The following is a 22824-nucleotide window of genomic DNA, read 5'->3' on the forward strand; positions in this document are numbered from 1 at the left end:
TGGGTACAGCTGGCTGCCAGCAGAGCCCGCGGGCACGCCACTGCAACCCCCTCTGGCCTCTGCTCCGTAGCTGCGGGGTGACCTCTCCTTTGGGGTTCTACTCAGCTCTTCCCAGGAGGGTGGCACGGTTCCCCCCCCTTTGGTGGTCCTCCTCGGGTCCTTGTACTCTGGGGCCTCTGGATATCTGGGGCCTGGATCTCCTCCATACCTGCTTCATACCCTGGTGGACGGGGCTGTGGCTCCCCACACTCCCTAGCAGATCGTTACATGGAGAAACCTTTTGAATACAAGCATGCTGATCCACACAGGTATGCACACAGGTGTACACACGGGTGTTCACAGACGCGGACTACAGCTTTCTTGGCTGCTGCCTCAAAGCACATTGTGCGCTGTCTATCTTGCGTGCTGCACAATATCGTTTATTATTTAGTATCTACTGATATCTACTGCTAGCTAGTTTATTGTGATGGTGCTGTTTTTTTTATTATGTTGCTCTTTGTTGTTTGCTTTCTCTTCTGTTTTTTTTCTCCATACAGGTGATCCAGGTGTTTTTTTTTTCTTTTTCTTTTTTTCTTTCTCTCTTCCCCCCCTTCTCACTGTCTCTTCTCCCCTTTGGTTTTCTTTCTCTCCCTCCCTCTCTTTCTTTCATTCTTTCTCCCTGTCCTATCCCCCAGTCATGTCTGTCCCGTTTGTAGCAACTGAAAATAAAATGAATTCATAATTATAATAAAGGTCAATCAAATGGACCAATATGGCAAGGCCATGATGATCCACTTGGTAAAATAAATCCGCTTGGCATCTGTCTTGGCCTTAAGACAACAATTCTGATGGCTAAAGATCCAAACGGGACACAAAAAAGAAAAATATATATATATATATAAGTTTCCAGTCAGTGTGTCCTCAGTTACTCAGAGAGCTAACCCTGGATTGTTGTGTTCAAGCAAAGGAAAAAATAAGGAAACCAAAATAATCAAGCCAAGGCTTCAAAACATGACCCACAAACCACCGAGTGCTGTCACAGTGGCTTTCTCCATCTTTTATATACACTGTTAATGGGAGGCATAGAAGAGGATGCACAGAAATAAATCTGACTTTTTTGATTTGCATTTATTTATTTTGGTGTTTTACTTGTTTTCTCATGATGACTGCATGTTTTACATGAACTGTGGCCATAGGCGGTAATATGGTTGTTGGGGTGATTTTACCTTACAATATAAAGCAACTGTTGTTTGATTTTGTGGCAAATAAATAAAAATGAATTGAACTGAATTGACAGAGATGCTAACTACAGCTGAGTTTGACCGTCCCTGAATAACAAAAGCAATGCTCTGTGTAGCGGCAACCTTCGGTCCTTCTTTGCCGCTTCTGCAGGACGTAAAGTTTCTGACTCGTGCTCTTCTTGAATCGCTTGTATGGTTTTCGGTAGCAAAAACAAGGTGAATGTAAAAAAGGAAAACAATTATTCTCCATACAAACCGAAAAATCCAAAAAAAATGCCTCTGGTGGGAGCTCCCTTTACATTCCTTTTATGTTACAACTAAACCACGACGGTCAGAAAACTGTTGCTCCACATCCTGCTTACTTACTTAACCTTCATCACCCCCTTGTGCCTAACATACCCCCTTTTACGACACCTGCTAACACTTTTAAAGATCACAGATTAAAGATCACAGCAAAATGTTCTTTAAGCTCCAACACTCTGTAAAGGTCTTAGTGTTTGCATGAAATTAGATTTAACAGACTTAATGATTTAATGATAAATAAAAAGACAGCTCAGAGTGAGGGTTTGAAATTGGAGCAAAATCCAATTTCAACCCCTCACGCTGAGCTCCCATTTGTATATCCCGTTAAACTCATTGAGGTGTAATTATTCATTTACAAGAAGGTATTTACACAGACTCAGAGCCCGTCTTTAATTCTGATCATCAAAACAATGCAAGCATCTGCCAGTAAAGCTCATAACTCAGCAGACACGATAAATAATCTCAGTGCTAATTTTGTAGCATTTTGGTGAGTTATATTGTGTGCTAAAAACCTTCTGTCCTGTCCCTCCCTTTCACTCTGGCCCTGGAAAACACAGTATTACTCAATCCTTCTCTCAGGTCCTCGTCACAGCCATGCCCAGCCCAGCTCTCTGCCAGGCAGTATATATGAGCCACTGTCTCCACTGAAGTCACACACCTTTGCACACTGATAAACAACAAACAGCAGCAGAGAGTTGGATTGATTTTACAGAGGATTTAAAAGAATTTATAAACTACAGACCAGAAAGTGGTGAGTTTTTTCTTTTATTCTTCTTATTATTAGTTTAACAGATTGTATTTTGTTTTTTAATTCATACTTTATAAAATTTGATGATGATAACTGCTTCTATGAACAACTGTTAATTAAATTTTAATTTCATTTATAACACGTTTCGGTGTACATCCGTCATGCCCACCCTGTCAGAGTGTCTTGTTTCTGGATTGTGTGACTGTTTTTCTCTGTGGTTTCCCTCCTTCACAGACAGCAATCAATCAGAAATGGAACTTCTGAAAACCGCCCTCGTCATCGCCCTTCTTACAACAACATCTGCCAAGCCAGTAAGTTAACCCGCAAAGGAACCGCAAACTTCTCTTATCTTCCTCACTTAAGCTGTTTTCTTGCCATCTGTCTCAGCTTGAGATACTTGAGATATTTATATTTTACTCGAGTTTCTCCATTTTATTCCACTTTTTACTTGAACTCAACCGCATTTCATAGATTTCTACCAATTTGTTGGCGTTACAGGAAGCTGTGCCCCTTGGGATGTGTGACCCTCAACTTGAGTAATTGGTTGATTAAACTAGCCAACACTTTGGGATGCATAGTGTCTACTGGCATAGGTCTTGGTCTGAAACATGACATCACTCTGCAGTCCTTCAAATGAACAGTGGGGAGTGACTCCATTGGTTTCAAAAAGAAGTCAGATGTACTTTGCTGCTGATTTTAAGGTTTGAACCACTAGGTTAAACACAAAACATGAAGTTTGCTCAGTAAATTACTTTGTGCTGATCTACTCTGTAATTTTCAGCATAGCTATCATACAGATGTGTATCCCTTGGTTTTATGAGCAGATAAACCCTCATCCCGCCCTGTTTCAACACACCAAGATGCTCAGCCACAAGGCTTAAAGGCGGGGTTTCACAAACCAGTGGGCGGCGTCACAGCGGATATGTCCATCTTTTTATACACGCTATGATTTGGGATGACACTTTGGGATTAGTGCCATCCAAACAACTACAGCCTACATACTCCCAAACCACACATCCAACAGCACGCAAATGTTTATATAAAACAAATAGGATTATGTGCAAAGGATTTTAGTCCATTTGAGCATTTAGATTGTTTACTGGATTTCAACCAGTTTCAATCTACCTTTTTTATGAATAAAAAACATTTTTTTGAAATTTTCAATTTATTTTATGATACTTCCTCATCGTGGCATTTATCCTCAACTTATATCACAGTAAGGTAATTTTCCATCTATTTCATTTATAACCTGTCCTAAATGAAAAATTCTATTCATACATTTGGTCTTTGTTGGGATATTTTCACGTTGAATGATGTTTTCTTCCAAATGTGACAGTAGCGTGTAAGAAGTCTGTGCTGATTAATGGTTGTTTCGGGATCGTTTTAAAACATTTCTCTGTAACTTTAAGGGACATAAAATTTATGTTTCGGCGAATTGTGGGGCTACATTAAAAGTGTTTTTAAACATTTTAAACACCGTCATTAAAATTATATTTTTCTGTCAGACAAACACAGATTTTTGCTTATTTAACAGAATCTGAGGGTATTGTCTCTATTATTTGGTTTTCCCACCACAGATGGCTTTCAGGAGGCATCATGATGCCGATATCCCCGACCACAAAATCCAACATTATCACCACAGGTTCACTGGGGATGCTTTCAACTCCATGAGCTCCAGCGAATCTTCAGAAAGTCAATCATCTGAGGAGGGGGGGTTGTCCTCTGAGGAGATTATCGATCCCGAAGTGACCACGCCAGTCACGACCTCTACTGCGATGACAACTGTTGAAGAGGGGAGTACAGTCCCTCCTGAAGTAAGCACAATGGGTACTGACCAACCAATTGTGATGAAGACGACGCCCCTTCCAGCAACGCCAACCCCATCTGTCAATGCCACACCAACATGCGATCAGTGCTTTACGGTGCTGATTCCAACAGCAGCTCCCATTACTGACAACAGAGGAGACAACTGAGCAACAGTCAGACAACGAGAGCCATATTGTTGAACAAATGTTTGACTTTAGTGAGCCGCCTGTGGACACTTTCTATCCAATTTAGAAATTTTTTTTTCCCAGTTTGCTTTTTTTATATAAATTATTTTGCTTGTATTTAAAAATGGCTTTAAAAAAGAAGTGCTTATGCACTGGTTTGATGGGTATCGGATCATCACAATCAGAACTCTGCTTTGCATGTTGCAGTAACTTAGAAAGACAGCAATAAAACATTGGTTTACACTGAGAAACATTGGACATATACAATAAAATCTGATTCTTTAAAACGTGTACAGAATGAGAAGTGCCAATAGGATGCTGAATTATTTTGAATCCATTTTTTTCCCTTAAAGAAGTAACAGAGGTTGTGTTACCTTTTAACTCCCCCTTTTTAGCATGCAATCAGCAGAATTAAGAGACATCTTAAATTTAGAAGTCTAAATAACAGGGCAGAGAATGTGATGGCATGATGATAAGGCAATACTTTCTTAAAGCCAATTTTAAATTAACATTAGAGACATTGCAGAGTTACAAAAAGCAAAGTGTGTGAAGTCTGGTTCAAATGGATGATTTCACTCATGCTTACTAGTACTGTGAACTGTCAGTAAAGAAAATGTTTCTTTATATGTGTGTGTGTGTGTGTGTGTGCTACTAAATGTATATTTAGACGAATTTTTAATCTTTCACTGCTGTTTAGTCCTATGAAATGGAGTGGATGACCTGCAGTTTTTAGGTAAAAGCTATTGCTTCATAGCATATTTCATACAAACAAAAGCACTTAAATATTTAATTATATTAAATGAAAATACTCTGTTTGCATGTTTATTGCAGCTTTGAGGACAATTCTTACAATGTGTTAAAATTAACTTCAGGTTTTCTGGAAAGATCTGCTGATATGTTGGAAGTGTAAAGATATGTGGCCAAGCAGAAAAAACATCCAAGGCAAGCGATGGTTACTGATTAAATTTTACAAAACAACAACAAAAGGTTATTACTCTTCGTGAGGTATCCAGAATATGTATCCCACAGCAGTGTGTTTATAGTCTGGGGAGGGTGTGTCGCGTCAGGTCTTGTCTGTACATGCTGGTGAGTCCTTACCACAGTGGGGTTCTGTAATTGCACGCTATAAATGTACATGTTCACAGATTAAATGTAGAACAGAGAGGCAAAAGAAGACCTAAATGTTGCTGATTGTTACTGTTTTATACTGCTTTGGACTTGTTTGGACCTAATATGCCTGATTATACAACAACTGCTGTTTTTTTTTTCTAATAAAGAAAAAAAATCCATACAGAATAAAAAAAATATGGTCATATTTATATCATCATTTAATTCTTAAATTAAACGTTTTAGGCAGGTGAGCTATAAATAAAGAATGATTTCAAAAATGGAAGTGTTAATCATTTATTTTTCATCAACCAACAACATGCAGTGAATGAACAAAAGAGAAATCAACATCAAATCAATATTTGGTGTGGCCACCCTTTGCCTTTAAAACAGCAACAATTCTTCTTGGAGAATGAGCCACAGATCTTCTGCGGATGTAGGCATCCTCACATCGTTTTGTCTCTTCATGTAATCCCAGACACACTCGATGATGTTAATATCAGGGCTCTGTGGGGGCCGAACCATCACTTCCAGTTCTTCTTTGTACTGAAGATAGTTCTTAATGACTATGGCTGTGTTTTGGGGGTTTTGTCCTGCTGCAGAATACATTTGGGCCCAATAAACAATCATTTACATGTCTGAAAGCATTCTTTGATTAATTGTAATTGTATAAAAAGTGGCTGAGGCTCTATGGACATCATGCATTAGTTAACGAAGTCTCGTTATCACCATCTCTAAAGGTTTTGTTATGAAATCAGATGTGAAGGTCCAACTGCACACTAATTGTGACTCATAGATAAGAGTTGTAAATAAGTAAATACTTTTTACAAAACGCTTTTATTTGTAGTTTATCCCTTTATTCTTAGGAATGTGCAATAAATGACAATTTATCACCACAAAAATTCAAAGAACAGACACAATTTGGCAAATTGAATTTTTAAATTTATAGAGAACAAAAACAGATTAATGGATTCTTGTTTTTTATGTTAATCTACAGATTTTAGGAAATAAAGCAAAAAAGAAATAAAGAATACTATAGCCTATGCCTGTATGTCTGTTTGTGTGATGCCTGGATTACTCGTCAAGAACCAAAATAGGGTTGTCTTAGCTGGGTGGATAAGAAGCTCAGCATTGAGCTATAACAACGACCTGTCTAGCTCCATCTAGTGGGAATGGTTAATTATTACAGTTTCTGTTAGTTGAGGAATTCAGTTTTTGGCAGAAGTCGACCGTTAGGATGTGTACAGAGTCAAATCTGCAAGTAAAATGATCAAAGAAACAATAAATATGATTTGAAACACAAAATTAACAATAACAAAAGTGGTGATTGTAATGATTTAATAAGAAGTAGGGCAATAAATTCTAAATTCTAATAGCAAATAATATTCAAAAGGATAATAATAACCGTAAAAGAGATGCACTGGGAAAAATGACACAATAAACCAAAACTAATGGGAAGCTAAAAGGGCTAAAAAGAAAAAAAAGGAAATTACAGATTTTTATATCTGCAACTGAGAACATCTGGTTGTCTGTGGAAGACATGGGGCAAAGGATTGTTAAAAATCTGATAGATAAATTCGAGCAAGCCCATTCAAGCTTCTGTGCTAGCTCAAATACTGTCTGAATTAGTTTTAACATATTCCTACACAAACACATTCCTACATATCTCTCTGGTATATGTATTTAGCACTTTCTAGAGCCTCAGTTATGGACGTCATGTTGTCTTCTGCACCTCAGTTCATCCTTTCCTAATTTTAGCTTCCAGTCTTCATCTCCTTGAGGAGCTTCCTACCTTCTACTCATCCATAGTTCCGAGATGTGTTGCATTTAACACATAAATCAATAAATTCAATTAACTAAATTTTAAGCAGAAAATTGATCCAAAGACTAAATGCTAACAAAAATTCTTCGAATTTCTTGGTTAAAATTCATAGTTAGTTAGTTAGTTTGTTTGTTAGTTAGTTTGTTTCCTAACTCAAACTTATGTTTGTTCAAAATTTGCAGACATTACATGTTTTCCAGGTATTTCCAGGTATTGTATTCTCTCTATACCCACAACTGCAGTCCAACTAACCACAACAACCTCTTCATCAAGTTTGCTGATGACACCACGGTAGTCAGACTCATCTCAAAGGGAGACAAGGCAGACTACAGATAGGAAGTCCTGAAGTTGGCAGCATGGCGTTCAGAAAACAACCCTGCACTGTACACCAGGGAAACCAAAGAGGTCATTGTCGACTTCAGGAGGCAGAGCACTGACTTAGCCCCACTATACATCAACGGGAAGTGTGTTCCTTGGTGTCCTCATCTCCGCTGACATCTCCTGGATAGACAACATCTCAGGGGTCGTCAAGAAGGCCCAGCAGCGGCTGCACTTTCTGAGGGTCCTCAGGAAGTACAAGCTGGACTCCAACCTGCTGCTGACCTTCTACCACTTATCCATTGAGAGCCTGCTAACATACTGCGTATGATACGGCAGAGGCACTAAGGCGGACAGAGCAAGGCTTCAGAGTGCAGTCAAGGCAGCACAGAAGATCATTGGCTGCCCTCTCCCCTCCCTGATTGACATTTATTCCTCCTGCTGCCTCAGCAGAGCAGCAAACATCATGAAAGTCAGTTCCCACCCTGGTTTCAAGTTGTTCAGCCTGCTTACATTTTATATATTTTTTTTCTGTTAGTCCTGTTCATATGTATATAGTGCTGCAGAACTGTGCCCCCCCCCCCCCCACACACACACACACACACACACACACATGTTTCTACTGAGTTGGAGATGCTCGCAATCTCATTGTACAACTGTATAGTGACAATAAAAGTATTCTATTCTATTCTATTCTGTTACCTACAAGCCCAGTTATTATTAGCCATGTTTGAGCATGTGAACATGTTGGATGGATGCTATGACACTTTTTTTATAGATTTTATAATTTTTTTATTAAGAGAATAGTGAAATTGCCGATGTTCTTGTTAATTTGAACCTGTTACTGTTTGGGCTGTGGATTAATGGCAAAGCACTGTTTTTCTTGAAAGCATCTCCTATAGTCAAGACTCACTCTTCTTCCCAACGTACTACTCAGATGATGTAACACTGAAACTGTACCAGCATAAGCAGGTATGAATGGAAATTTAAAAGACCAAATTCTGCAAAGACATAAGGTAATCCTGCACAACTTAATAGACAAAATAAATTAATATTCGAATCTATACAAAATTCATGAGACCAAAAGTAAGCACAAGTCTAGTAATTAAGGTTACATGAAATTGAAACTACAAATATATTTGTAATCAGGGTTCTTTTTAAAGAGCACATTTCTTTGTTTTCAGTCCTGCATATGCTCAGGGCATGACATATCAAATGCATAATAAGATGTGTTGTTTCAGTATTGCACTGTACATTTCTCAACATCATGCAGCTCACAGTCTTGAGAAGCACAGCATCACACTTTACTTTATTTTTAATTTTCTTGTCTTTTTGCCTGAGGATCTTCTCTGCTGCAGTCTGGGAGAACTGATTATACTCTGCAATCTGTCTAACGTCTGCATTTATGTGTCTGCACATGTGTTTAAATGTGTGTATTACGCATTTGACAGACAGTAGAACATAAACAGAATGGAAGGCGAAGTCTGGGCAAACAGTCTTTTAGATTCAGCCTATACATTGTGCCAGGGTTCATTCTGGGCCAGGCTTTGACCTCATGATTTAACTTTTAAAGAAACGGGGAAATTAACAAAACTTGACTTCAGTACCAAAAATCACAATCACACACTAGCTGAATTATGCATTGATTTTACAAATAATACATAAACACTTTTAACTTATAATTTTCCAGTTGTTTACTGGTTTGTTGTTATTGTGGGGAAGAAAAATGTATGTTTCATAACCCACCAGGGAGTAAGGCCCACCATTCAAGGATTAGTACTATAGCTAATTTCTCTCTTGAATCATAAATACTGCATGAGGAGAAATTATATATATAACCTATTTTTTAATATATATATTTTTATATTACCCATTAAAAACATTTATAACCCATTAACATTTGAGATTAAAGTTGAGCAGTATTGTGGTTTGTGTAGTTTTGCTTCCAATTTGACTGAAAGAGTCAGCTGTTCAGATTCCCTTGTTTATGAGAATATTTTTCAGTACTTGTTAGGCTCCAGCATCAAAGTTACCACACAGACATGAGTGACATTAATTGTTAAGATTGTTCCCTTTAAACTTTTTAAAAAATGGCTGGATACAAGTCTACCAAACCTTTCAGTTGTTTACGATCTCTACTTTTCTCCACTTTAATAATTTTGTATTTCTCTATATCACTGTTGCCTTGCTTACTGTATTTAGCAACATAGCAATCATGTGTAAAAGACTTCAAATTGTTTGCTCATAGGGATCTTCTGATTGTTGGGGTCACGTCTATATTGTTGTGGGGCCAGTACCTTACAATATAATAATATAAAGTGCCCTGAGATGACCTTGTATGTGATTTACCATTATTTAATATTATTGAATAGAACTGAATCAAATTGAATTTCTAGAACAATGTCCTTTGGTGAAGCAAAGATGTTTTGCAAATCCATATCCACAGCCAGAATCCACAGCGCCACATTTGGTGAAAACCAAACGCAGCATATCAAAACAAAGACCTCATACTAGCTGTCAAGCATGGCGGTGGAAGTGTGATGATTTGGGTTTGTTTTGTAGCCACAGGACCTCAACAGAGCTGTGCATAAATGAATGCCTGCAACCTTAAATAAACTGGATCAAGTGTGGGGGGGAAATGATGTGAGATACTGATCAAGTCATATAAAATCATTACTTGAAGTTATTGCTGCTAATGCTAGTTCTGCGAGCTACTGAATTACGTGCCGTGCAGTTAGTTTTTCACCACATAGAGTCTTGTGTAAACTTTTTCACAGGACTATGCGGTAAACTTCAGAATAGTGTTTATGCTTACACAACCAAGATGGGGGTTTTTTATGAAAAAGAACTTTATTAATATTTTAGAAATGGTACATTATGGTACATTACAGTAAACAACATGGGACAAACAACATGTAGTGTAGGTAGCAACTGTGCAAATAAACAGGGCTGTGTTGTCTGTATGTGTGTACTGTATCTATATCTGATTGAACCCTGTAATAGAAGAATTTTTTTGTTCTTTGCCTGGATCCTTTTATCTACACCAGCAAAATGTAATGTTAGCGAGCAAAAAAGCTAAGCCACACTGGCAGCAAATGTGTGACTTAATGTCAGTTTTAAATTTGATTATTTTCAAAATGATTACAAGTATTACAAATGTATTTAAATATAAAATGTGCATTTGCATTTATTTATTAAGCATAAGAACTTTGTATGTTTGCGTATTGCAGTTATTAATTAATAGTAAATGGCAGTTTTGTGCTAGTGTAGACAAGAGGACTCAACTTTGTCAGCGTTTTTGTTCTTTATCAGTTTTGACCTTGTACCCTGCTGGAAGAGAAGGGAGAAGGGGAAGGGCCAAAGATCATGAGGTCGGTCAACCTCCTGTTACAGGTAGCAGTCGTCATTTTTAAAGTTCAATTAACTTCTTTTCCCCTACTGGATCAAAGATGAGATTTACAAGGACCACAGGATAAAGGCGTTAATGGTTTATTTAGCCAAAACCCTAGAGAGCAAAACACATGTGCTTTGTTAGATGATGCACAGATTTTCATGGAAATATCAGCTGAAAACATGAGTCAATAATAATTCAGCCTTGGTCATCCCTATTGGACCTTGCAGGGAAAAGGGCTCGGGAGGGGGCTCTTTGCACATGGATGCAGTGTGCACACATTATGTGATTCGGACACCACTGCCCACTCTATTTCCTAGATGGGCTTATTTGGCAGTGATAACTGCCGGGATGTCAGTGGTGGTGTCAGGTGCTGCCCCTTCCTCATCAGAGTCACTCTCAGTGCTGTCACTCTCATCGGAGTCAGCGTCAGCAGCTCCAGGTGTGGCTGTAGCCTCCTCGCTGCTCTGGCTCTCCTCGTCTTCGGCCTCCTGGCTGGTGCTATCACTGGTGGTGCTGGCGCTCTCCTCTTCCTCCTCCTCCTCTTCTTCCTCTGGGGTGCTGCTGCTTTCACTCTCGCTGGTGGTAGGGTCACTGGTGCTGGTGCTCTCCTCTTCCTCTGCCAGATCGGCCTGGCGGGGATCCGGATCCTGAGATGTGCCAGAGGACGCATCCAGACCCTGGCTCTCCACCTCAGGGGTGCTGGTGTCTTCCTCCAGGAGTTCAGAGTTGACATAAATAGTCTAGAGGTCAAAGGAGAGATGTGAGGGTTAGTTTGCATATTTATCAACATTATATTTTAACCTTTTAATGCAGTAATCGGAAATGAGGGTTAGGGATTCTGCTAACTTTAAGGACCAATTCTGGTTCAGTCTTTTAGAAATTGATAAAGCTAACTGTACCTTATACACCTTTGGCAGCTTCTCCACCTCATTGCCGCCGGTCATTGAATAGGCTGTCTTCTTTCCTGTGTCCTCAAACTCATAGGACTTGTAGGGCCCGGGAGCCTTGTGGTAGGATTTTTCCTCCACATAAACGATGGACTTGTACTCGCTGGGGTAGCCTCCCAGGTTGTCACCGCGGGCTGTATCGGTGACGACGGTGGCCACAATGGGCTCATCAGTCGACTCAGGGGCCGGTGTCTCTGTGACAACCACAGGGGCTACTGTAGAAGGAGCAGGCGTGGAGGACTCACCAGACTCTGAGCTGTCGCTGGATTCATCTTCCTCCTCCTCTTCCTCCTCTGTTTCCTGTAGACAAGATATAGAAGTTGGCAAAAATTCCTACTGATTTTCTAGTAGTTTAGTTTAAATTGTCCATGACTCATATCTTCATCGGCATGGCTAAAATACATTTTATATCTAAATTTTTTATTGACACAAATATCTAAACTTAAGCTTGAGAAATGTGACACACATGAGACTAATTGTTTGAAATAATAAATTCCTGTTATTTAAAGAAGTAATGAAAAGGTTTTCACAGGACATTTTTACTCACACTCTCCTCTGCTTCATCATCATCATCACCGTCTTCATTGTCCTGGTTGTTAACAGAGGGCGAATCTGAAGTTGTGTCTGTGACGACAGATTTGACTTCAGGTAGCGCCTCGGCTGCCACCTGCTGCTGATGCTGCAACAACCATTAAAACACAATGTTATAAGAGTTTAACAATAAATGCATTGTAACATAAATGATCACTGTTTTGACCTCTGCTGCTCATCTCTCACCTCCTCCTCTTCTGAAGTCTCTGCGCTCTCATCTGAACCAGCAGCCGCGGCTGCTACAACATTCTGCGAGATGGGAGACGTGCAATGAATGTGATTAATCATCATTGCTGTAAAGAGTCCTTTCTTTGGAAGAAACAATCTTTGAAATCGTCCTTTAGTTTTCTTTCATTGCTTTTATAAAATTTGTACTTTAAGCTGAACCCAGCTAGAGGAGATTATTTAAAGGTTGCATCTCTACTTCGCAGCTAAAATCAGAATGAGATATTGAACTACAAGTTTAAAAATCCTAGTTCTCCTGCTTTTCTCTGCTCTGTATAACAAAGATTTTACCCGTAGTCTCACTAAACTCCAGCTACCAGTAGCACATAGCCACAGATGAAGTGCATCTAAAAATATGATGCTTTGCCTCATGTTAACATATTGGTGTGTCCAAGATATTGTACCGTCCCTTTTATAATTTACATTGTTCACATTACTTTGAACAATTTTTGAGGATTTGACTTTTAGCCAATCAAAAAAAGCATTTTAAATCTACCTATTTGGCCTTCTGGTAATTGTGTTTGTGCAGTTATTAAACTTTAATAATTAGCTGATCACTTTTCTGCCTTACTCTGACTTTTGCCTGATTATACTTGTACACTTTTACTATATTTTTGTGATGTAACAATAAAACATGTAGAAAAATATTGTTGAAGTCCCATAAAACAGTACTTTGAATAGGTTTTGTTATCAGATATCACATATGTGCCTTGTGAGATTTAAGTGAGTAGGTGAAAGTGGCTGACAGCCCAGACAGCAGAGAATTAGAGGAGAACCATTACTGCAAGGACAAAATAAGGAGAAGATACTGGAGGGAAGATAAGAGAGAAGAAAGAATGAGAGGAGAGCAAACTGACAAAATGATAAATGGACACAAAAAATGAATATTTTACCTGCACAGGTGGGGGACGAGCCTTAAGAACCACAGGCGCCTGTTTTCTGAGTGCTGGAGGTTTTGGTCGTCTCACCTGTGGAAGAGAAAAACACCATGGATGTCTCATTCTTTCTCTCACCACCTCCCACCGGCCTCTCTTGGAATACTTACCACTTCCTCAGAGCTCTCTGAACTGGAAAGTTTTCTCGCCTAGAAAAACAAAGGGACCAGAGTGAAATTTATGACAAAATGGCATGATAAAACATGTTATGTTCTCAGTTAATTTATCTATTTTTAATCTGGGTGTAGTTTTGATTTGACAAAAGTGTCTCACCGGCCGGCAGAGAACTGTGGCAAAGAGCAGAACAAACACAACAGCCACTTTCATTGTCTCAGTTTGATGCCTGGTTGGAGGAGAAAGCCAGAAAAAACGCAGTTTGAAGTCACACAATAAAACATCACAATAAAACAATAAATCATAATCATGATACAAAGCGCTCGGCACCAAAATACTCGTCTGAAAGCCATAACTTCACAGGAAACACAATGACATGTCAGCCTCTCACCCAGATTCCTTCCTAAAAGCGGAGGCTGTACAGTCACATGACTGTTAACCGTCCTTGGTATGTCCCAGGGAGTCATTAAGGCCTTAATTACAAAGCTAAAGAGAGCTATGTGCCTTTGACGACTCAGTTCGATACAGTAAAACATTTTCTCTGTCATCACAGCAGAAAAATCGCATCACTATGAAGCACGGTTTTTCAAACTATGAGCAGGCGGTTCATAACTAATTTGGAGCCCAAAAAAAAAGACAGGAGAAAAATAACAGGTACCATTTAGAAGGAGATTCATTTTGTTCGAGAATGTTTTTAGAAAAATGACTTTGTTTGATTTTCTACTGCCTGAGTCTAGTTTGCAATACTATGAATTATTCTGTGATGCTTTTTGTGTTTTTGTAGAGGACTATTTTCAGTCAAGGCTCAATAAACACTTTTCAGTAGCAGGGTGGTTGGTGTACATGGGCTGAGCCAAAAAATAAAGCACAGCCAATGCAACAATGTGAATCATTTTGTTAGTGGGTTTATTTCATTGTTGTTTTGTCTTTGTTCATGTCTTTTAGTTCCTTCTTCTCTTTTCTCGTCATGTTCTTTAACAAGCTTTAATGTTGGTGTTTGCTGTGGGAGGAACAGTCTAAGTGCTTATCTTTAATGATGGACTTTTCCTATAGTGTGTAATTCACTAAGTTATAAATGGAAAGCCACAGCGCAACTGCATAATGTCAGATGTCTCTGTCGCTGTATGCGAGCATGTATTTTTTCATTCTTTATGAGAACAAGTTTTAACCTTAAACCTAGAGAATAAAGTATAATAAAGACATTTTGTTCTTTATTGTCTGGACTGATTTCAGGACTAAGTTAAAACAACCTCATATGTATGGTGGCAGTAATTGTAGCTGTGTATGCGTGTATTTTTGTATATTGCACTGTGTGAGGATTATGTTTCAGACCTTGAAAGCATGGACATTTTTGTTCTGTCCTTTCTGGGTCTAACTTGGGCTGCTTGGGAAATAAGTGCTGATTTTGCATGAAAAGCAACCACACATGCACATGTGGAATGGAAGTAACTTTAAGTGTGTGTATTGTTCTTGTTTTTCTATCTTGGTGAGGACCACTGCTTTAGACCTTTAAAGTAAGGACAGTTTGATTTTTACTTCACTTTTACAAATAGCTTTTTTTAGGATTTCAGAATTGGTTTTCGGGTTAAGATTAGGTTAGGTGTTGGGTTTGGCTTTATTGCTGTCGTGGTTAGGTTGTTTGATACTGCTCTTAGAACTGTACACTCAAGTGATGCTAAGAGTTAGTTTAACTTAAAGAGTCGAAGCAGGGTTAATTGTAACCAATCAGCCAGCAATTTTAAAGGCAATTTACATGTTTCATCTATCTTATTTATTAAATTAAAACCAACAATTTAAAAAAACAACACACATTGTGGTTTTATAGGAAGTTACATGCTATGTGAGCTCTGAAACCATAGCGTTTTTCTTTGGGTTGGTGCAGGTTACCGGTGACTGGTACTTTTTTCAAACAAGTCACTCTTTTGTTGAACTTTTAGCATCTCAGAGACAAACTGGGTTTAATAAAACACTTGTCCATCTAATATTGCATTAACTTACAATGCTTTTTTCTTAAGCACCCTAAAAAAACATGTGAAAGTATACCAGGAAGCAGCTGTGAATTTTAGATAAGCTATCCTCTTTTTACTTGAAAATGTTTACCCAGGATTTATAGCAGCAAGGAAGTTGGAATGAAGAAATATTCAGAGTGAAGAAGATTATCAGTGCAAGAGGGCTGACAGGAGTCTCTTAATTTCCCCCAGTCTGTATTGCTAAGGACTTTTTTCAGGTCTCAATTTGTCCATCCATCATTCAAAACTGTCTGTGGTAAACGGTTTTCATTGTTCGAAGTAAAAGATCCTGAATCTAGTTACACAGATTATTCTTTGAAGATCGAACCAGACTAAAATATGCTTAGTGATTAATCAATTTATGTGTAAGAAAAGCAGAAGATTGAGCGGAAGCAGAGACAAATATTTGGATTTTGTTTTTTTAAATTTATATCTGACAAAAATATATTTAACAGCAAAAATTTAAGCTGGCAGTGCATTGTTGTGGGTATGCGTGTTGTCAGCATCACTAGTCAACACTGAGTTGGTTTCCTGGTGCCCACAGCTTCCTCTTCCTATCCCTGGTGGCAAACCAATCAAACAGCTGCACAGACTCAAACCAATCACAGACAGTAATTCAAACTCTCATAAGATACTGCAATAAACTCCACAGCGGATAACCAAACTCTCTTGTGGGTTTATTATCAGTTTGCTCTGCATTGATTTAAATTCCTGAGAAGGTCATTTCAATATGAATAATAAAAAAAAAAAGCTAAGATTGATTTTGTTAGAAGTCTCTCTTTCTTCCAAAGAAAGGGCTATTTACACCATTACATTACAAATTTATTTTTTTGTTTTTTATTTGCTAAATAAAAGACATTTGCCTTTTAAAACTATTCAAAAACTTTAACATTTAGTGCTTAATTATGGGGAAAATAGTGAAATTAAAAATCATAAAATTAAAAAAAAATGTCATTTACAAACAAATTTCTTTAAAAGAGATCCTATACATATGCAAAAGTATGTGGACACCTACACGGTTCATCAAGTGTGATAGTTTAAAAACAAAAACAAGCTTTAATTTGCTGCTCTAACTGTTCCAACTGCTCTATGCTTTTTGCTTATAACTTTCCACATGATTTCTGGCTTTGCTACGACGATTTGCTCTCATTGTAACATTTATTTGTTATGTACAACACTGGTGTTAGATGATGACGTGTAGAGGACTTTCTCATAAAGGATTGGGTTCTGTACCAGTCGGTCAGTTTTTAAATATCAGACTAGGAAAAATGTTTCTTTATGAGTCTTTTTGACATTTTAAAGCTAGGAAAGTCTTCTGCAAAATGCAGCAGGTAGCACACTGTTTTCAAAAGTATAGCTAAGTGCTGTATCATTAAGAATGTGGGGACACTAAAGTCAGGAAAGGACTGTGTACATTCTTTTGGACATGCACTAGAGAGTGCAGCAGATATGGTCAAGGACCTGATAATCACATTTCCACATTGTAATGATAGATTCTTCAAGCTAAAAAAAAAAGCACATTTTCAGGAGCTTGTATAAACATTAAGCTAGTTTCCCACCTCTAACCATGACATTAGGAATGCAAACACCAGACAAGAACTTCATATATTACATATAATGTTAATTTGTCATGAATTCATTCTGACCTTGTCTGCAGTTGAGGGAAGCTTCAGGGGTTCAGCGGCTGCAGCAGAAACACAGAGACGTGATTTGTCTTTAGTTTATCTCCTGGGTTTGCTTCACCGTGATGATGCTGCTGAAAGTAGGGCTACCGGCTGGCTTATAAACCTTCCAGCCTTTGGCAGCAGCCAATCATCTCAGCACTTGTGATGTCATGAGGTTAACCGCTCCATGGTGTCCACCTCTCCTCTCTCTCCCACTCTTCCTGTGGTTGGTGGTGTGCTGTGGTGGTGTCGGGGGCAAATACACACAGACACACACACAGAACACAAGACAAATACGTGGATAAAGGCATGCAGACATTTGAAACCCAGACAGAAGCATATGAATGCGTTTTGTTTTTGTTTTTTTGCCTCTCTCTTTCACACACACACACACACACACACACACACACACACACACACACACACACACACACACACACACACACACACACACACACACACACACACACACACACACACACACACACAAGCTCACTATGTGTGTAAGTTAATTTAAGAACATGTAGTAACAAGCTCTGGGTTAAAAACAGCAGCATATAGTGGTAGGTGGCATGACAGTGATTCAGCTTCCTTACAGACAGAACAAAATCATCTGACTGAGGTCTCTGTGAATAATCAACAATTTGATTTGTCTTAAACTGTCAAACAAAAGGTGCTAGTTTTTTCCTTCTTTGTGTATGCAGACATTTTTGTGTTAGAACTAAACCTGACTGATAACTGCCTAAAGCAAAAGGGAGAACATTTAGTGGCATACAGCATAAAGGAAATTTTTTTAACATTGTTGTCATTAAATATAAATAATTTATATTTCCAATAACAGTAACAACAACAAAATGTCTGTGAAGGTTCTCAGTCATCCAGGTCATCGTAGTCAAAGGAGCTTGGAAAGAAAAGCGTCTGGACTTCTTTAAGTTGCTTGAAGACGTTTCACCTCTCATCCGAGAAGCTTCTTCAGTTCTAAGGTCAAATGGTGGAGAGTCCCAGATATAAACCTAGTGGGAGTAACCCCCCACAGAGGGACAAAAGGACCCCCTGATGATCCTCTAATCGCCTGAGCCAAGGTGTGAAACTGGGCGTGGGTCCCAATCAGCCAGAGTTTCGGGTGAGTTCATTGTGTCATTATATCTGGGACTCTCCACCATTTGACCTTAGAACTGAAGAAGCTTCTCAGATGAGAGGTGAAACGTCTTCAAGCAACTTAATTAAAGAAGTCCAGACGCTTTTCTTTCCAAGCTCCTTTGACAACAACAACAAAGTTGTATTTAATATATTTTAAAAGCTGGAACCATGGGATTTTCATATGTTTGTGATGTTTCATAAGCTCCACTTTTGTGCACAATTTACAGTGTCAGAACAATCTATGACAAAATACACAGTATCTCATGTTTACCATCTTAGGAGTTCTAAGGTCTTAGTAGCTTGTAGGCTTTGCAAAACTTGTCTAAATTTACAATATGAGGATGATCTTGTAGTCACTTGATTCTGAATCCAAAAGGAGGTCAGTACGCACAGAGCTGAAATAATGTTTGCTTTTATTTCAAGTAGACTAGGTTAATGCAGTGCTTTTTTTTTTGGATTTCCTACAAAAGACTATCCTAGTAGAGTGCAACCTATTCAGTCACATAGGCCTAAAGACTGGTCAGCAACCCTTTGGTGAAGTCCGCTCATTAGGTCAAGTGCTTCCTGAAGGTTTCTGGTAGGCACCAGATTAAATTGGCCACAAAGCGGTCACCAAATCTTGTGATTGCTGTTGTTGCTCAGAAGACATTAATGTCTACAAACACAAACCAGAGAGTAGGTTACCTTTAAAATAAAGGTTTCCAAAGATGCAACTTTTCCTTTGAAGCCAAACGGTCTTGTTTTTCATCTTCACAGTTTTACTGCTGCTTAGTGATTAACTGGGGGAGTATTTGAATGGTCCACTGAATAGTCTCTAGGCCTGTGTGCTTGGAGACTAATGTAAATAACAGAGATCATGCCAGTTTTAGCAGATCTACTTTGTATTCAATTATGTTACTTCTATATAAATTCCTAAATAACTTTGTAGCATTTTAGATTTCTGAATAATTGTGTTTTTACTAGAGATGGCACGATACCACTTTTTTATGTCCGATACCGATACCGATATCATAAATTTGGATATCTGCCGATACCGATATGAATCCGATATAGTGTTTTTTAGTCAACAAAACTGTTTTTTAAATATCTTGCTGCATTTTGTATAAGTTCATACTCAAGTTTAAAACAACAACTACACTAAAGCTATTCTGTTATACCTGTATGCAAAAAAAAATATTTCATAGTACAGCAATACTGATCAATCTAATAAACTTAAACCTACACCATCCTCCCTATTCTGGTATTTTAAAGAGTACTTAGCATAAATATTAAGCAACCTAACTAATAGGGTTCCAACTCCCAGCAACAACAAAAATAAATAAATAAAAAATAGGGAACCACCCCTCACGCTCCACCTCATGATGCTTAATCGACGTAATCAACCTTAATTTGATGCAGTGTGGAAAAAAAATGCACAGAAATCAATTATTTTTCAAGAAATATTAAATAGATTCAACATCTTTCTTCAACAAAATTGCAGACTGCACAGATGGTACCTTCCCAAAGGAAAAAGTACTATAGCTTACTAGGGTATATATATTAGACTTAATAGTTACTATATACAGTAATTGACTTCTATTCATTTTGCATCAAATTAAAACTTTGGCTGTCAGATAATTATTTATTAAAAGCTCGACATTTTAAATGAGAATAAGAAAGAAAAGTATGTCTTTGTGCCCCCTTTTCCCTGTTAATGCCCTATCGGCCCCCCTGGCTAAACTTTGCTAGATCCGCCCCTGCACAGTTACCAGCAGTCAGCTACGTAGAAAAAGATCCTCGAGTAGAAAGTAATATTAAATACATTCTAACAATAGCTGATCAAGCTTAAACGTGCTGCTGTTGTTCAGCCGCTGGTTTCCTCTTTCTGGTGCAAAGTGGGCCAAAAGCAAACTAGAGACACGGACTCGCGACAGAAAAGCCGATCAGCTGATCGTTAAGCAGTTTCATGATTGAAGTAGCAGCAAGAAGAGGCAGTCGCTTGTTAAGCTTAACGCAGGAATGCTTTACAAACATTCAGAGATGGACTTACACACTTGCTTTACTTCTCTCGGGATAACTTTGTCGGAGATGAAATGCCGGGTTGCTAGCGAAGCTCCACATGCTATCCAGACCACCGACAGGTCCCGCATGCCACAGCCGCTCTATCACGTGATGCATACTGCTCCGACGTGCTAACCTGAGGTGAGTTACGGTGTGTTGCAAGTTTTGTGAGGTGCTTTCGTGATATTTAATGGATCGGATTACATTTTTTATTTTTCTCCGATATCCGATCCAGTAATTTAGGTCAGTATCGGACCGATACGTAATATCGGATCGGTCCATCTCTAGTTTTTACATCCCAAATTTCCCAATTAAATCATCACTGCAAAAATCAACATCATATCGTCCTTTTGCTTCTATTAGTTCCAAGTCTATATTCTTTTTCCGCGCTTTCTGTTTGTGTCTAACAGTGTAAGTATATACTTTTAAGTAAAAAAATTTTTTATATATATATACTGGGTTAAACAACCAAAATTCAAATGAATTGAATATTATATGTTGAACTGGCAATCAGATTGGTGCTGATATAGTGAGTTTTAGCTGCTAGCTTTGTGAAAGCCTTCACTTCAGCTTATTCAAGTTACTGAAATAAACTTCTTAACCTGTGTTGTTGGCACTGGTGCAATGGAATTACAGTATTTTGTGTGTATTTTTATTGGAACTCATTACAGGTATAACTCTGTCTGTGCAATGCACTCATATTGCATTTAAATGCAGCTTGCTAAGGTAGCTGGCTACCGTTAGCTGAAAACTTAGCACACCACTTCATCATCTCAGTTTTGTTACTTCTGGCTCTAAAACTGAAAGTTAGAAAGCAAAACACAGACCAAAGGGTGACGTTACAGCGGTTACAATACAAAGACTTATGTTCTCCTCGTTGTATGTAAGTAAAACCTGGGTTTTGTATGCTCTATTTACGTTTAGGGTTCATTCATGGCAACAGTTATCTCAGAGCACTTTATATATTTGTAAGGTAAAGACTGCACAATGTATACAGTATAAATTAACTGGTTGTATCCAGACAGACATTCTTTGAATACTGTTATAATTTGTATTTTAGTCTCACTGAGATGACAGAATCATCAACCCTGATTTGACTGTGTGGTAAAGTTTCTCTAAGGCTCCCCCTGCAATTACAGGAAAATGTCTAAATCTGTATATGTTGATATTTGACAATATGGCATTACCGTTAGAGTACATAGGGTACATGCACAGAACACATAATCACAAGAGTGGCGCATCAAGGGGGTACACACAAACAAGATATTTTCTGATTGATGACCTAGACACATTTTTTTTTAAGTCCAATTATGTAGGTACATGGTTGTTTCAGTTTATCTGTTCACATCAATCGTCCCTCCATTCTCTCTGACACTGATTACAAAAACACAATGTCTCATCAGACTGAAGGTACAGACAAGTCTGATGACTTATGAGTCCTCAGTCACAATTTTACAATTAATTTACTGCTCAAATTAAAGGTTTTTTAAACCCTTCTGAGGGGTTAAGGGGTTTGTTTGTTTGTTTTTTAGATACAGCTCATCAGATTTGTCCTTGTTGTTGATTAACCTTAAGCAATTTTCAAATAATCTTTAAAAATGTAGGCACAATTTTAGAAACTTCAGTGGCTATCAATAAAGCTTTTTGGTTCTGGATACTTTGGCTTCCTCCCACAGTCTATCTCAGTCACAGTCCCTGCCTCCATGAGCCTAAATGAGACACCAGGTTAAGAAAATTGATAAATTAATGGTTTAGGCAAGGAAACTAGCTGGGAGGAGTATGCAGCAGACATCTCACATGATGCCCACTCATTTGCACATGTCTTAACTGCTCACAGGTCACAGGAGGGCTGTCACAGGTTTAGAGGCAGGTTATTCCCCAGTCAGGTCACCAGTCCATCAAGAGCATTTTCTATTCATTTTTACCTCTGAAAATAACAGATCATTCTCCATATTTTATGTTTTATTTTCATCTGCTTGTTTACATACAAGAAACAAAGGTCAGTGTTACTTTTAGCTTTGACATATTGATTGATAACCAAATATAAGGCATAGATTTACAAAATCAAGACATGTAACTGTGTGCATGTGTGTTAGAGAAAGATACATATTTGGAAAGAAGGGTAATAAAACAGCTTCAGACGTGCCTGGGAGAAATGTGTTAGCACACGTTTTTATTCTGGAGCAGAGATGTTTATGTGTCTGAGATCATTTACTGTCTTTTCTCTATGTTGTATGTTGCTTTATGTTGCTAATT

General features: G+C 38.3%; 2 protein-coding genes across 2 annotated transcripts; one reads left to right on the forward strand and one right to left on the reverse strand.

The window, feature by feature from the left end:
- Positions 1 to 2133: 2133 nt before the first annotated feature.
- On the forward strand, positions 2134 to 5650 carry LOC145430094 (uncharacterized). The gene is made up of 3 exons (XM_080304490.1): positions 2134 to 2274; positions 2506 to 2582; positions 3849 to 5650. The coding sequence occupies exons 2-3, from the start codon at positions 2523 to 2525 to the stop codon at positions 4242 to 4244; spliced, it is 456 nt and encodes a 151-aa protein (XP_080160616.1). The 5' UTR covers positions 2134 to 2274; positions 2506 to 2522; the 3' UTR covers positions 4245 to 5650.
- A 4690-nt stretch (positions 5651 to 10340) lies between these two features.
- Positions 10341 to 17625, reverse strand: spp1 (secreted phosphoprotein 1). The gene is made up of 8 exons (XM_026176988.2): positions 17371 to 17625; positions 13875 to 13944; positions 13712 to 13750; positions 13560 to 13634; positions 12628 to 12690; positions 12398 to 12529; positions 11803 to 12150; positions 10341 to 11643 (listed from the first exon to the last, which is right to left on the reverse strand). Exons 2-8 carry the CDS (start codon positions 13926 to 13928, stop codon positions 11227 to 11229), a joined length of 1128 nt encoding a protein of 375 aa, XP_026032773.2. The 5' UTR covers positions 13929 to 13944; positions 17371 to 17625; the 3' UTR covers positions 10341 to 11226.
- Between the last annotated feature and the right edge of the window lie 5199 nt (positions 17626 to 22824).

The sequence above is a fragment of the Astatotilapia calliptera genome, chromosome 7 (assembly GCF_964374335.1).
Source record: "Astatotilapia calliptera chromosome 7, fAstCal68.1, whole genome shotgun sequence".
Lineage (NCBI taxonomy): Eukaryota > Metazoa > Chordata > Actinopteri > Cichliformes > Cichlidae > Astatotilapia > Astatotilapia calliptera.